We start from the raw sequence: 15,853 nt of genomic DNA, 5'->3' as shown, positions 1-15,853 counted from the left end.
GCATGATCCCTTCTGCATGCATTTTAAAATAATAAACACATACATACAAGCTGATATAAGTCAATTTATTTTCAGGAAGTAATATATAAGAAACTCTTCTGAAGTGAGAGATTGAGGGGCCCTCTACTTTTGATTTTATTTTTTTTTTCGTACTGTTTGAATTTTCTAACCAAGTGTTCAAAAATATATAAACTGAGAAACATGGGATTATTTTATCCTCAATTTTGTTCATTTCTTGCTTCTAGGTTTTCTAGTCTCCTTAGAAAGAGCTTCCACCACTCCAATGTTCTGCAAAATGTTTTCTTCAGGCACATTTACAGTTTCACTTTTTCCATGTAAGTCTATGATCCATTTGGAATTTCTTCGGGTATAAGACATGAGGTGGAACTAAAGCTTCCCCCACACATAGCAAATTCCTGCCAGTTGTCACGATACCATTTATTGGATAATTAATCAATTTTTCCTCACTATTTGAAATGTCCCCTTTACCATAAACTAAATTCCATGTATGTTTTGGTGGATTTCAAACTCTATCTATTTCCACATCAAAACCAAACTGTTTAATTCTTATAGCTTTATAAAGTAATCCACTATCTAGTGGGGCTGGTTTTCCCTTAATTAGTCTTTCTCAGAATAAATATTATTTTTCCATATGATCTTTATTATAATTCCATCAGAAGCAAAAAAAATACATATGAATGAGCCAGGTTGTCCAAAGTAGCAAATACATAAAAGCTATTCCTTCGTGATTACAAAATGCTAAGAAGTCTACCCGATTTCTTTGCTTTTGTGCCACCAGGATTAGAAAGCAAGAATTTAGCTCTTAATCTACACAACTGATAATTCATGCTTTGGTCAGTTCTCAGTGAGGCGGGAGTGGGGGAAAGCTGTCAATATGAAGTGGCCGTGGTGAAGACCTCTGAGTCACCTTATCTTGTACTAGTCCTTCCCATTTGTGATGCTGTCATCACACTGGCCGTAGTTTCATTTCTTGAATACACCAAAGTTGGTCCTGCCTTAGGACTTTGCACATGTACTGTTTGCTTTGCCCGGAATGCTTTCCTTCTGATCACTGTGTGGCTGGCTCCTTCCTTCATTCAAAATTCGGCTCAAACAACTATTCAATGAATAACTCACATAAACCAGTTGTACTGTTCCCCAAGACAGTGTCACAGCTCTTTGTTTTAATTTTTATAACACTTATTACATTGTAAAATAAAACTGAAAAGTAAAATAAATTGAAAGTATTTATTTTACTAGTTTATTTGTTGTCTGTCTCACACATAAAAATTTAACTCCACAAGAATGGGGAATTTGTTGATTTGTTCCCTGTTGTGTTCCCAGTGCCTAGCAAAGATTAGACAGTCAACACATACTGAATGAAGGAATGAACAAACAGACACCTAGGATTTATGCTAGTGAGTAGGATAGGCAATAGTAAGACAGGAGGCTCGTAATAGAACCAAAAGTGTACATTTTAATAATCACCTGCAAAATGTTCGAACATAATCCTGGTTGATTCTGATGAAGCCTGCACACTGTTGGAAAGATTTTGGACCCAGCCCTTTCACTTTCTTCAGCTGTTCTCTGTTGACGAAGGGCCCGTTTTTCTCTCGCCATTCAATAATATTTTTGGCTCGGTTGGCATTGAGTCCTGCAATATGCCTAAAAAACAAAAAGAAAACCTAAATGAGTAATGTGTCAGGGATAATACTTTTAAAAGTACTGAAAGAAGAGATCTCATCTGAAAAGACAATGATATAAAACATTTGTATCATAAAAACAACTGCATTACATATTGTCATATGTCTCTAAGTCAAGTTAATAAAAAAAAGAGTTAAATAAAAAAGACAAAGGGGAAAGAGTTGTCCAAGAGGAGAGAAGGACAATAGAATGCAAAATAATGACAAAACCAGTAGCTGTCATAAAGATGCTTGTAAACTGGCTAACACTGGTACAAGAAAAAGAACTGTTCCCCATGGTATTTCTACACTATTCACATTCCTTGCATCTCTGTATCAAGTGATAATTCTGCCTATTCATGTTTAGTTTACAAAGTGAGTTAGCAGCAGAAGTTATGATAGCTACAGTTGCATTGTACTATCCTATTTTTTTATTGGCCTGCTCTCATTAATGTAAAGACTTCAACTATAGAAAGGTACTTATCCATGAATGTCATGGTTAGTATAAAAATATGAAAACCATATATTTAGGTAGTTTGCTTGGTGTTAATTAATAGATTGCCATTTAAGAGAATCTTAATTCTATTACAGAATTGCGTATATGGAATTACGGAATGTTTGTAGCAACATCTTAAAATGTAAGGGATATTTTCCTCTATACCAGTTTCAAAGTAAAAAGGTCCAGATCTTTTCCAGAGGTCCAGAATTTCACGCTGCATCAGCAGACTTGTGTAATAAATGCAAAACTATGAACAAAAGAGTAGCTCTTCTATAACCATAGAAAGAAAAAAAAGAGTACATAAGATGTGATCATAATACCATGGAGATTTTAATATGTGACTTGTGGAATCAAGGTAAAAATATGGTAACCATACCTTGAACCCTCAGAATTTATCTTTTGGTTACTGCCAACTTTGACAGATGTATGCAAGAGACTGAATTAGTGAAAAATATCTACTCTCATGTGGTGGGAAACAGTTCTTTTCCATGTTAACCTTATTTAAATTCTATTAGCGACACTAATGCACTCAATAGTTACCATATGCTCTTCACTTTAGATTTGCAGTATTAAAAATGATAATGTGAACGGTTACAATTCTTTTCTTAAATGATGTCTTCCCCTCTGACTGATTACCTAAAGCAATGTAGGAACTCATAGATTTTCTATACTTGACAACTTTATACGTGTCCCCTTGTTCTAGCTGAATTTCAACTAGACAGCCAGTTAAACTCAAGATTCCATGATCTTCAGCCACAGACTTGTCTCACCTTAACAAAACTTCTGAACAGATGTTAATATCCACTCCCACAAAGCTGACACATTCTTCCACAACACTGTCCAGTGTTGCCTTGAGTAAAGTCTGAGACACATCGTGCTGAAAAGACAAAGATCAAATATCAATCAAAAGTGAAGGACATGCAGTTCTTGGACTATTCCATTACCTTGCCTATATTACTGGTAGCTGGCTGAGACACAGTGTAGCACATTTCTGCATTTCTCTTATACACATGATTAGCAGATGTAATTGAGCTGAACTTAAGGAACGTGTTTTCTTGCTCTCTTACTCACACACCTGACTCAAATATAACAGCACCAGTATTTTCCCCTTTTCCGAAATTCTACCAGAGCAGTGGTTCTGAAACTAGCTTGCCATCAAAATCACCTGTAGGGCTTATTAAAACATAGGTTGCTGGGACCCACATTCAGGGTTTTTGATTCAGTAGGTCTGGGGTGGGGTCTGAGAAACTGCATTCTAACAAGCTCCCAGGTAATCCACTGCCGCCGGTTTCCGGAGCACACTTTGAGACATACTGGTCTCTATTATTCATGCACTGCCTTGTAGTGTTATCTTCACTTGCGTATGTCTTCTGTCCCTTAGCTCTTCTTAAGAGAAGAAAACGTAAATTATAATAGGAAGCAGTACACTAATACTCAATAAGTTTGACAGTAACTCAAACTCTCATGTTTCAGCAAACTGAAGATACAATTTCTTATAAGAAGCACCTTTATTTTATGTACAGTCATGCACTGCATAACAACGTTTTGGTCAATGACAGACTTCATATATGATGGTGGTCCCACAAGATTAGTACCGTATAGCTTAGCTGTGTAGTCAGCGATACCACCTAGGTTTGTGAAAGTACACTCTATGATGTTCACACAACAACAAAATTGCCTAACAAGGTATTCTTTAGACTGTACCCTCATCGTTAAGCAACACATGACTGTACCACTAAGAAGGAAAATACACTGCCAATCAAACCATGACACATGCTTTCTTACTACTTAGAAATTTTATTTTTTAAGTATTGACTCTATCAGACTTACTTAGAAAGTTTTAAAATCACGTGTTACGCATAGATAAAAAGGAAAATATAAGAAATCTAAGTTGGTTAAGGTATTCCTAAAATTTCTTCACATTCAGCGTTCAACTCTTCTTAATCAATTTTTAGTATCATAGACATCCAAGTTTTTCCATGCAGTATTGTCTTTTATGCTATCAAGAGCCTAGGTAATGTAGCATTTCCTAAAAGAGTAATACTCTATAGTCTCTGTGATTTTCTTTCAAACTTCATATGCTCATTCTGTAAGCTTTAACAGTACTCCTATCACCAGAAAGCATCAACAGAACAGATTTTGGACAACAATAATCCAGGATTAACAACGAAGTTCATGCAGAAATTACACCATGATTTGCCACAGGACCAACAGCGACTGTAGGACACCATTAATTGTAAGATGCATCCTCATTTGAGAGATGTTAAAATGTGAGAAAATGTGCATCTTAGAAGTGATGAAATGCAATATTTGAAAGTAAATATTCGTTGGCTAATTAAAGCCAGATTACCTCAATGAATAGGTCATAATACACTTGATGTTATTCATAATTCTAAAATTAAAGATCCTTTAATGGTTGTTCTCAGATATGAAACTGCGGGTCAGCATCCTTCTCTTTTTCATATGTCTCAAGGAAATAAGGATAGGTTTGATAACCTTAAATTCTCAGGAAGACAATATAGTAAATAGAGTATGCAAGTATTATTATCATTTAATAACAACAAAGTTTCTGTTCTGGAAAACTGAAGCGTGCAGGAGTACTTACGTATTTCAGAGATAACCTAGTTGGTAACTACCTAGGCCACAGCTAAAAAATATAGATGTAATTTAAAAAGTCTAATAAGCAAATAAAATCATGAAAAAGATCATAAAGGAAAAGACCTCAATGAGACCTGATTACTCTTGAGCCACAGCTTTTAAGAAGCTGGATAGTCTTTTCTTTGTCTAAGTAGATGAGAAGCAACAAAATGAAAAAGTAGAGAGAGTTGGAAACTGAGAGTAGGAGGTGGACAGCAATGTAGAGGCAAGCACAATGATAGCAACAAGAAAAAATATCTGAGGAAAGAGACAAAACTATAAACAAATAGGAAAAACTAAGAGTACTAGTTGGGAGTCATTAGAATAAAGGCAACAGCTCCACATACTTCAAAGCACACCAGATGCTTGGGATACCCAAGAGTTGCAGTCCCTGTAGCAGACAATCTTGGTTGCCCATCCTAACTTTAGCCTCCAACCCCTTTTCCTCCTTCCAAACAGAAGCCTGACTGTGTTTCAAGCATCTACCCGACCTCTGTAAGGCCATATGCTTTGGGGTAGCTGGGCCCATCTCCAGCAGATGATAATGACTGGTTAAAACCAGTGGTTTTCAAACTGAGGGTTGTAACCAATTGGTGGGTCATAAATTTAATTCGGTGGCCTGCCACCAACAGAAAAATATCAAGAAAGAAACAGAATAGACCACATTGAGCATGTTGCCCACATCCTTAACATGGAATGAACGATACAACAAATAAAGCAGCCAACTGAGACTATCACGTGAGAGGAACACGCAAATTGGCCAGGAACGTGTGTTTTGTTCACTGATATCTCATTTGATCTTCTAAGAAATGATGGTCACTTGACCACAGATTGATGGAGAGGTTAAAGAGTAACTTTACAGAGTTATGAAGCAAAGTATCAAAAAAGTATGAGAAGTTTATCATCTAGTGGCAAAGTGTTGATTCTCTCAACCAAGTTTAGTTACAAACTTTCAGCGTATTTTTCAGAAAGGATGTTACTGAGTATAACATTTTTCAAATTATCAGCAGTTGTAACATTTTAACTGAGTTATTATAAGTTGTATTTAAAGTAAATCATTTTAAATTTTAAATTAAAAAAAGAATAATAAAGCAAGCTCAACTACCAGATTTGGAAGTTTAATAGTGACAAAATTGAAGAGAAAATGTTGACTCCAGTCACCAATCTTTGATTAGAGACACATTTTAAATATAAAGAAATAATTATAAAACTTAAAACAATTTAAAAAGTGATTTTACAAATATGCAAAACTCAATAAAAATGACAGACCACAGATATATTCTTGGTAATAATGTTCTTGCAGATGACAGTTTAAAGTCTTCAAAATTAAAAACCAAACAAAAACACTTGGAACATCCCTACTAGAATGGCTAAAATGAAAATGATGGAAAACATCAAGTGCTGGTAAGGAGATGAAGCAACTGGAACGCTCAAAATATCATCACGATAAATGCATTTTAGGTCAGATATGCAAGGCAAGGCAGTTCTATGAAGGATTTATTTTGTATGTTTTAAATATAACTTCACATAAAACTGAATCAGATATATTTACATGGTGTAAAAATGCATTATTGTTCAATATAAATGAAATTAGATAACCTGCAAAAGAAAAAAAAATGAACAAATTCCTAGGAACACAGAAAATTGCCCAAACTGACTAAAGAAATAAGAAAATCTGAACAGACTTATAACAAGTAAAAAAATTCAATCAGTAACCAAAAATCTTCCAAAAAGGAAAAGTCTAGAACCAGATAGCTTCATTGATGAATTCTACCAAACATTTAAAGAAGAATTAACAGTAATCCTTCCCAAACTCTTCCAGAAAATAGAAGAGGAGGGAACACTTTCTAACTCATTCTATGAGGCTAGTATTATCCTGATATCAAAGCCAAACAAAGATACCCCCACGAAACTACAGACCAATATTCCTTATGGATATAGGTGCAAAAATCCTCAAAAACATACTAGCAAAACAAATCCAACAGCATATTAAAAGAATTAAACACGATGACATACATATTATGCACTCATTATATGTGAATTCAAGAATCAGATACATATTTCTTTCAGTTGAAAAGCAATCTCTCTTGGCATTTTTAAACTTTTAATTTTGAAATAAACCCAAATTCAGAAAAAAACTGCAAGAGGAGTACAAGGAATTTCCTTATAGACTCCCTTCAAATAAATACTTCAGTGTGTATTTCTAAATATCAAGGACATTGTCTTACATATCATTGTATGATAATTAAAATCAGGAAAGTTATCATTCTTGTAATGTTATTACAATAACATTATCTAATGCACAGCCCATACTCAAATCTCATCAATTGCTTCAATTATACTTTACAGCATTTTCTTTCCAGTTCAGAATTCAATCTAGGATTACATACTGCGTTTAGTTGTGCTATCTTTTTACACTGTATGCTAGGCAGCTTCCAAGATGGTTCCCAATGATCCCCAACTCCTGGTATTCATGCACTTGAGTAATCCTGTCTCCTTGAGTGTAGAATGCAGTGATGACTCTTGTCTGTGTCAATTATTACTAAGATTATTCTTCCACTCATAATGACTTATTTGTGTGAAAAAGTATTTTCAATCTTAACTCAATCAAAATTTAAAAGAACAGGCTCACCAATGTACCATATATGCTCATTGTCCTCATGTGTTCTGGACTAAAACAAATTCATGGGCAACTTATACCTATACATTAAATTAAACCTTTCCTTATATTTAAATATAAATAAAACAGTATTTAACTTTATCATAGGTAATAAGGGTATTATTTTGAGAAACTTTTACTTTTAATTATATTTAACTGTACAAAGAGACATATATATATATATACACACAAATATGTGTGGTGGGTATCTTGGTCATGGTATAAAATGTATTTCCTACTGTGTGTCATGATTAAAACATGAAAAATAATGGTCTAAGTCAATCATGGTGGTCCCATTCCATTTGCTCAATTATGGCAAATAAAGTATGAGGGTAAATCTGCTGGGGCTTCAGAAAAAGACTTCACTGCTCTTAAATACAGACCTTTATGAAGAGCTGGTCTTTTCTTCTTTTCATTCTTTTCATTCAAGTATGACTGCTGGAGCCAGGGTAAATAAACATTGTATCATATGACTGGGAGAGCCTGAGGACAAAGCTGACTCACTGAGGATGGCAAGGGGCAAACAAGGAAAGACTCTGCATCTTCATGATACTCTTGAGCTTCTGTATTAACCAGTTCTGGACTCACCCCTCCTCAGACCTTCTTGTAATGAAATTTCCTTATTATTTAATGAAGAATAATAAATTTCCTATTGTTCAAGCCACTTGGAGTTGGGATCTCTGATGTTGTTCTAACTGGAGCATTTTACCTAGGGGCTCAAAGTCTAGTGGGAAGACTGAGACAATAAAAACAACTACCAATAACCCATACTACCAAAAACCCTTGAGATTTTACTGTCAGGCATTGTTATAAGGCTTTTATAATATTATCTAATTTAATCCTCACAACAATTATACAAAATGTGCATATGATTTCATGTAGCACCTTTATATATAAGAATTTATTCTAAGGAAATAGCAAGACATGTGCAAAGGTGTGTGCGTGTGTGTGTGTGTGCGTGTACAATCTAAAAATTCATCCAGAGGGGATTGATACAAATAGATTACGAAATAGCCACAATGTGAACTATTATAAGGTCATTAAAAAGCGTAAGTCAGAATAGCTATTTTATTAAAATGCCCTGCAAGAATAAGGTCCATGATAACATACTGAGTTGAAATACTTTTTAATTTCTCCAGAAGACAGACTCATGTTAGAAAAATTTCTGCAAGAACTGCTATCATGTATAATCCTGGATTTTGCCGACATTCTTCTCCAACTTTTTGCTTAGGAAGCACTAAAGACTTAACACTATTTTCTAAAAGTAAAAATCATACAGTATGTTTAGGGGAGGGAATACTGAACAGAATACCATATTGTCCCCATCATAATGTCCTTGACATTAAAGCAGAGGGATTGATTTTTGTCACTCTGAAAACGTTTTCTAAGCAACTATTATGTACCAGACACTATGCTAGTTGCGCTAGGTGTTAAAAGTACAGGAAAATGCATATGAACTCCATGTCTTCAAGAAGCTCAGCTTACATTTGCTGAAAGCTGAGCTGTGACACATCGCCCTATTGCAGTCACGAGCATGAGAGGCAAGAGGACCCAGGACTGACCGTGCTAATTGCTGAAGACTTGACGCCAGGAAAAATGAATTGTTTTTTAAAAGTTATCTAACTCTGAATTTTCGGGCAAGTTATTTCAATAGTATAAACAGTCTGTTTCGAATTCAAGGAAATATTGTTTACCATTAGATTTCTACCTAAAATTTATGAGATTTTTAAAAAGGAATATAAGCAGTCATTTATGCTAGTCAGCTTTTTTTGAGGTCAAAATCCACATTTTTATTATTATTCTACCACAAACTTCTGAAGAATTGCTGATCCAAACTGCTCCTTTTTTTTTTTTGGCCTGAAGCACTAAAATTATCTCACAATTATTTTTAAAAAGCCCTTCCAGATGAAACATTGTCTGTGGACTACAGCTTCTGCAGCAACAAAATTTCACTTTGCATATTCCATATTAAATTTTAAGTTTACTCTCAAGTGGTTTTCTGATGCAATATTCTTGAGTATTATTTTTTTTTTTTTAGCAATTATCACTCACTCATGTCCTTTCCTGTCTCTTACTATTGCCAAAATACAAAACGCAGAAAAGCTTTACAGAGAAAGTCTGGCCAATTTCAAATAAAGCAAGTTTATGGCTTCATTTTGCATCTACTTCTCTTTGATTGGCATGTGACAGTTTAAAAGAGTCATCCAGGGGAGTGTGTGTTGAATGACCCATGAAAGACAGAACTGACACAAGAATGGAAAACATTTGAGAAAACAGATATGTGTGTTTAAGGGTAGCTCCTCCTCCAATTCTTCAAATCCAGTATACAAGAGGTCTTTCTATACTCTCTTTAAAGACTAAGACAACGTTCAGCACCACAGAAATACTGCATTTAACCTTCTAAACACGTACGTGTTCTAGCTCTACTGGATCACAGATATTTACATGTACTGGGACAAATAATCGTGAAAAAAGACTTTAAAAATATTTCTTCATAAGCACATTCTTTTAAAAACAAACACTAGCAGAATATTTTTATTATCTAAATGAATAAACTGTACAATGAACAACTCATTGTGCCTATGGGGTTCTGGGATTAAGATGGCAAAGGGCATTTAGTCTTTCAGCACTGGAGGCATTTTACCAGATCTGGAAGCAGATTAAAGTAGGGTCAGTGGTCATAAGAGGGGAAAAAAATAACACAGGACAAGATTCTCTTTGTAAATCCTCCTCCCTTGATAAAGCATATGGAAGGTATGCTGAAGACTTCTTTATTGCTAACTCAGTATTTATGCACCCAGTTTGCATTAACTTATACTATTTAATATAAATCAATTTATTCAAGCCAACTTTATGGCAAGATCCCTGGAACAATGATCTTTGTTCTGCACAAGACAAATGGAAACTAATTTTTAAAACCCAACCTTCTGACTCCAGGGCTTGAGTAGCCCTACTCCTAAAGTGTCGATCTCCTGGGGGTCTCAAAGGAGTGCCTACAGTTGTTCAGTGAGGTCCTCCCATTCTGGATGGCCAGGACTCCTATGTTTCCAGGACACTATAACCTCTGGAATCTCCATTCAGCTCACAAATCTCCAGCAGCTCTTCTGTGTAGGCCTTATGGAATCTTGGCTTCCATATGCACACCTTAATATCTGGTTAAAGACATTAAAAAATAAACAAACAAGACTTCTTCTTTTAGCTATGATGGAGTAAATGGTACTAGAGTACTTTTCCCACCATAAACAACTATAAAACCAGGTAAAATATATTTGGCAACTAATTTTAGATGTGAGACAACAGGCAGTGCAGAGCTACGCTTCCAGAGAGAGGGGAACTATGTAAGACAAGCCCTACAATTGCCCACAATCTCTGTCTTATGACATTTTGTAGACTGTGGCACCAGGAAGTGGCACAGAGTATAGCAGTCTTATAGAGCTGGGGAAGCAGAAATTGGAGTTCAGGATTGCTGAAGTAACTGGAATTTTAAGAGTAAGATACCAGAGATGATGGAGCTTTGAAGAGCAGAATTACAGAAATTTGTATGAGACCCCATAAGTATTCAGCTAAATACTAAGCTGCATATACCCAGACTCTGTCAGACCAGGCAGAAAACAGCTGCCTGGGAGTTTGGGGCTATACAGAGATTCCTGAGATTGCACAGAGCTGGGAGACACAGGATGTCCTACCAGCCACAGTGGGGAGACCTCGCTGAACACTCAGGCATTCCATTGTCACCTCAGAAAGACCAGGCCTTAGAAATGGGGCTATTCCAGTCCTGGAGTAAGGGCTATTCAACACCCATCCTAACAAAGTTTATAACACAATTCTTGTCCAGATGGGTTCACTGGTGTAGTCTACCAAACATTTAAGGAAGAAATTATTCCAATTCTCTACAGTCTCTTCCAGAAGACAGAAGCAGCTTTATTCAAACTACAAAAACTTGGAAGCAACCAAGATATTTTTCAGTAGGCAAATGGATAAACCATTGTACATCTAGACAATGGGATATTATTCAGTGCTAAAAAGAAATGTGCTTTCGAGCCATGAAAAGATATGGTGGAATCTTAAATGCATATTACTATGTGAAAGAAGTCAGTCTAAAAAGGCTGTATACCACATGATTCCAACCTATCACATTCTGTAAAAGGCAAAACTATGGAGACAATAAAAAGATCAGTGGTTGCTGGGGTTAGAGGGGAGGGAGGGAGGAATCAGCATAGCACAGAGGGTTTTTAGGGTAGTACAACTGTTCTGTATGATACTATAATGGTGGATATATGTCATTATACATTTGACCCACAGAATGTACAGCGCCAAGAGTGAACCTTAATATAAACTATGAACTTTGGGTGATAATGATGTTTCAGTACAGGTTCACTGATTGTAACAAATGTAACACTCCGGGTACAGGATGTTGACAGCGGGAGAGATTGCGCACATATGCAGGCAAGGGATATATGAGAACTCTCTATTTTTCCACTCAATTTTGTTGTGAAACAAAAAACTGTTCTAAAAATACAGTTCAAAAAATTTTTCAGTTTATTAAACAAAACCAATCCTTACAAGATTCATTCAGATCTGACAATAAATTGATTGCCAAAAAAAATTCAACACTTTTTAAAAGACAAAATTTGCAATCTCAACACTATAACATCCACAATGTCCACCATACAATAAAAAATAACTAGACATACAAAGAAGCAGACAAATATGACCCATAACAGAGTAGGAGTGGGAGAACGATCAGTCAATAGAAACCAACCTAGGATAACCCAGATGTTGAAAATAGCAGACAAGAACTTCCTTTAATGAAGCTCCAAGACTTAAAGAAAAATATGGTCATAAATGATGGGAAACAGCACAAGAGAAATGGAAGCTATAATAAATAACCAAATGGAGATTCCAGACCTGAGAATACAGTATCTAAAATGAAAAATTTATTGAGTGGGTTTAAGAGTAGACTGGAGATGAGCAGAAGAAAGAGTAGGTGAACATGATGAGGGATCAACATAAATTACCCTATCTGAAGAACAGAGATAAAACAGAGAGGGGGGTGGAAAGCAGAGACTTAGTGACCTGTGGTACAATATCAAAATAAGCATAATTGAAGAAGGAGAGAGAACAGGGTAGAGAAATATTTGAAAACATAAAGACCAAAATTTCCCAAATATTTTTAAAAATATAATGTATATATCTGAGGAGCTCAGTGAATCCCAAGAAGGATAAATACAAAGAAAACCACACTTATGAATATAATAGTCTATCTGCCGGAAAACAAAGATAACGAGAAAATCGTGAAAGCAGGCAGAGAAAAAGAAGATATTACATGTGGAGGAACAACAATATGAGAAATGGCTAACTTCTAATCAGAAACAATAGGCCAAGGGGGCTGGCCCCGTGGCCAAGTGGTTAAGTTCACGTACTCCGCTGCAGGCGGCCCAGTGTTTCGTTGGTTCGAATCCTGGGCGCGGACATGGCACTGCTCATCAAGCCACGCTGAGGCAGCATCCCACAGGCCACAACTAGAAGGACCCACAACGAAGAACATACAACTATGTACTGGGGGGCTTTGGGGAGAAAAGGGAAAAAAAAATAAAATCTTTATAAAAAAAATTAAAAAAAAAAAAAGAAATAGGCCAAGAGACAAAGAAATGACATCTTTAAAGTGTTGCATTAAAAAACAAAATAAAAATGAGACTGAAAAACCTACCAACCCAAAATTCTGTATCTTTCAAAGATGAAGGAAAAATAAAGGCATTTTCAGGTAAATGAGAACACACTGCCAAGCATACTTATACTACAAAAAATGTTAAAGGAAATTCTTCAGGCTAAAGAAAACTGACCCAGATGGTGACTACGTGGATAAATATATAATTGTGTGTGTGTGTTCATATTTTAATTAAAAGACATACGACCATTTAAAGCAGAAATCATAGCACCATACTTTGGGATTTATATACATGAAAACAATCAAAGAATGTGGAGGAGGTGAGGTGGTATAATATTAACTCTAAATAGACTGTGAAAAGGTAAGCCTATCAATTGTAATCCCTAGAGTAACAACCAAAAAGAAAATGCAAAGTATAGGTGAAAAGTCAATAGAAGAATTAAAACAGAAAACTAAAAGTTATTTGATTTTCTGCCAAAATAAGGCAGAAGGAAGAACAGAGGAAAGAAAAGCAGATGGGACAAACAGAAAAGAAACAGAAACATTGTAAACCTTAATTCAACCATACTAATACGTACATTAAATGTTGATGTAGTAAATGCTTCAATTAAAAGGCAAAGATTGTCAGTCAAGATATAACCATATGCTGTCCACAAGAGACACACAGTAAATATAAAGAAACAAACAGACTGGAAGCAAAAGGATGTAAAAAGATATATCAGGCAAATATTAAGACTACAAAGTGTGGCTATATTAATGATTTCTCCACATATTCACCATCTGGGTCAGTTTTCTTTAGCCTGAAGAATTCCCTTTAACATTTTTTGTAGTGCAAGTCTGCTGGTAGTGAGTTCTCATTTCCCCGAAAATGCCTTTATTTTTCCTTCATTCTTGAAAGATAGAGAATTTTAGGTTGACAGTTTTTTTGGTCTTATTTTTCTTTTTTAATGCAGCACTTTAAGGATGCAGATATATGAATACCAGAAAAGAAAGACTTCAGCACAAAGAGTATTACCAGAGAAAATGTGTATTACCTAATTACAGAGCTTCAAAACACTTGCAGCAATTCAACCGCTAAGTGTTTACCTAAGGGAAAATTTTATAACATACCCTGCCCCCAACCTTATACAAAAATGTTTCTAGTAGTTGTATTCATTAATAGTAAAAAACTAGCAACAGCCCAGGTGTCCCTCTTTAGGAGAATGGGTTAAAAAATGTGGTATGTTCGCATAATGGAATACTATTCTGCAATAAAACAAGAACAAACTGATACATGCAAAACAGGTAAATCTCATAGCCAGCAGGCTGAGTCAAAGAACCCAAGCACAATGGACCACACATTGTACGGTTTCATTTATGTAAAATTCTAGAACAGACAAAACTAATAACGTGTGGTGAAAAAAATCAGAACAGTGCTGTGTGTGGGAAGGGCTGAACTTTCTGGGATGACAGAAATGTTCTATATATTGATACATGTGGGTTATGCATTTGTCAAAACTCATTGCACTGTAGCACTTTGCCCTTTTCTGTATGTAGATTATACCTAAAAAAAGAGGAGAAAAAAAAGAACTGTAAATAAACACAAACCCAATCCATGTTTCTGAAGTGTTAGGCCAGAAAATCATTTTAGGAGCAAACAGTGAAGCCTTTAACTAGAGATCTCTCTTAAGATTCCCAGCTCTGAAGCAGGTGGCTGGGGTACAAAATACAGACCGCTCCTGAGTTTTGTTTTTTGGAATCTGAGAGTAGATGTTCTCTCCAGACGTCTCACCTCCTGACCCTAAAAGGTAATTCTTTTCGATAAATAATAATTTTCAAAGCCAGAATCATTCTCAGCATAGCTTCAGCAGACCACATACGAACTTAATGAAAAAGAGCATGCAAGGAGATGGCACAAGCTTGCTAGTTAGCTGCTTCTTTGGTTCTCATTCCATAATTACTAACATAAGATATTGATCCCGCCTTAAAAAGTTTCCTATAATGATTAAAATTTAAACAAAATGTATAATTCTTTATGAACTATGAAGCTAAAAAATGAGTCTTTTCATCTGCTATCATAATAGCCTGGTGTTTGAATTTTAATCTAGTCTGGCTTTCATTCTGTCTTCTAGTAGGTGCTCTTATGTCCCCTAGTGGATGCAGGTCAATATGGTGGAGCAAACACTGGGGCAACACTGGCTAAGCAAATATCCATTAATCCTATGCCTGCGTTGCCCACATACTTCTCCAAAGCAATGCCTCAGACCATCTAATTTACCATAAATAAAGAAAAACATTAATACATCTGAACTGGACCACACCTATCTTCCCCATGTGTGGTCACATATAGGGCCTGGGCTAAAACATAATCCTGGCTTATGACATATGCATGAACAAATGCATACCAATTAGCTAGACATTTTGACCTGACATAATACAAAGGAGTCGACATTTCCACTGTAAATCTCCACTTTTAGAGATTTATAGCTTAGTCATAAAAGTGGACTTTAGAAAAATTTAGGGTGCAGAGATTTAGCCACAAGAGAGAAATTTCCGTTCTAATAAATTAAAACAGTATGGAGAAAATTTGATCTCTAACTATTATTTGTGTGTATGCATGCGTGGGTGTGTGTATGAGAGAGATCCTGGTGCACAGAAATTTTGACAGCCTACTGTTTAAATTGTTTAGGGGGCTCAGGGGTTAAAGATAAAAGGGGGTACTAACACAA

At 35.6% G+C, this 15,853-nt stretch overlaps 1 protein-coding gene across 2 annotated transcripts in view; it reads right to left on the bottom strand.

The window, feature by feature from the left end:
* SRBD1 (S1 RNA binding domain 1) overlaps positions 1-15,853 on the bottom strand; it is a 206,317-nt gene that overhangs the window by 25,849 nt on the left and 164,615 nt on the right. For both annotated transcript variants that reach the window (XM_014833289.3, XM_014833296.3), the window contains exons 17-18: positions 2,952-3,058; positions 1,489-1,665 (exon numbers count right to left, since the gene is read on the bottom strand). In XM_014833289.3, coding sequence (XP_014688775.2) covers positions 1,489-1,665; positions 2,952-3,058 — 284 coding nt within the window. The remainder of the gene's footprint in view (positions 1-1,488; positions 1,666-2,951; positions 3,059-15,853) is intronic.

This window comes from Equus asinus, chromosome 6 (assembly GCF_041296235.1).
Source record: "Equus asinus isolate D_3611 breed Donkey chromosome 6, EquAss-T2T_v2, whole genome shotgun sequence".
In the NCBI taxonomy this organism is placed as follows: Eukaryota; Metazoa; Chordata; class Mammalia; order Perissodactyla; family Equidae; genus Equus; species Equus asinus.
The sequence above is the reverse complement of the archived record's forward strand: the minus strand, read 5'-3'. Positions and strand labels throughout refer to the sequence as shown.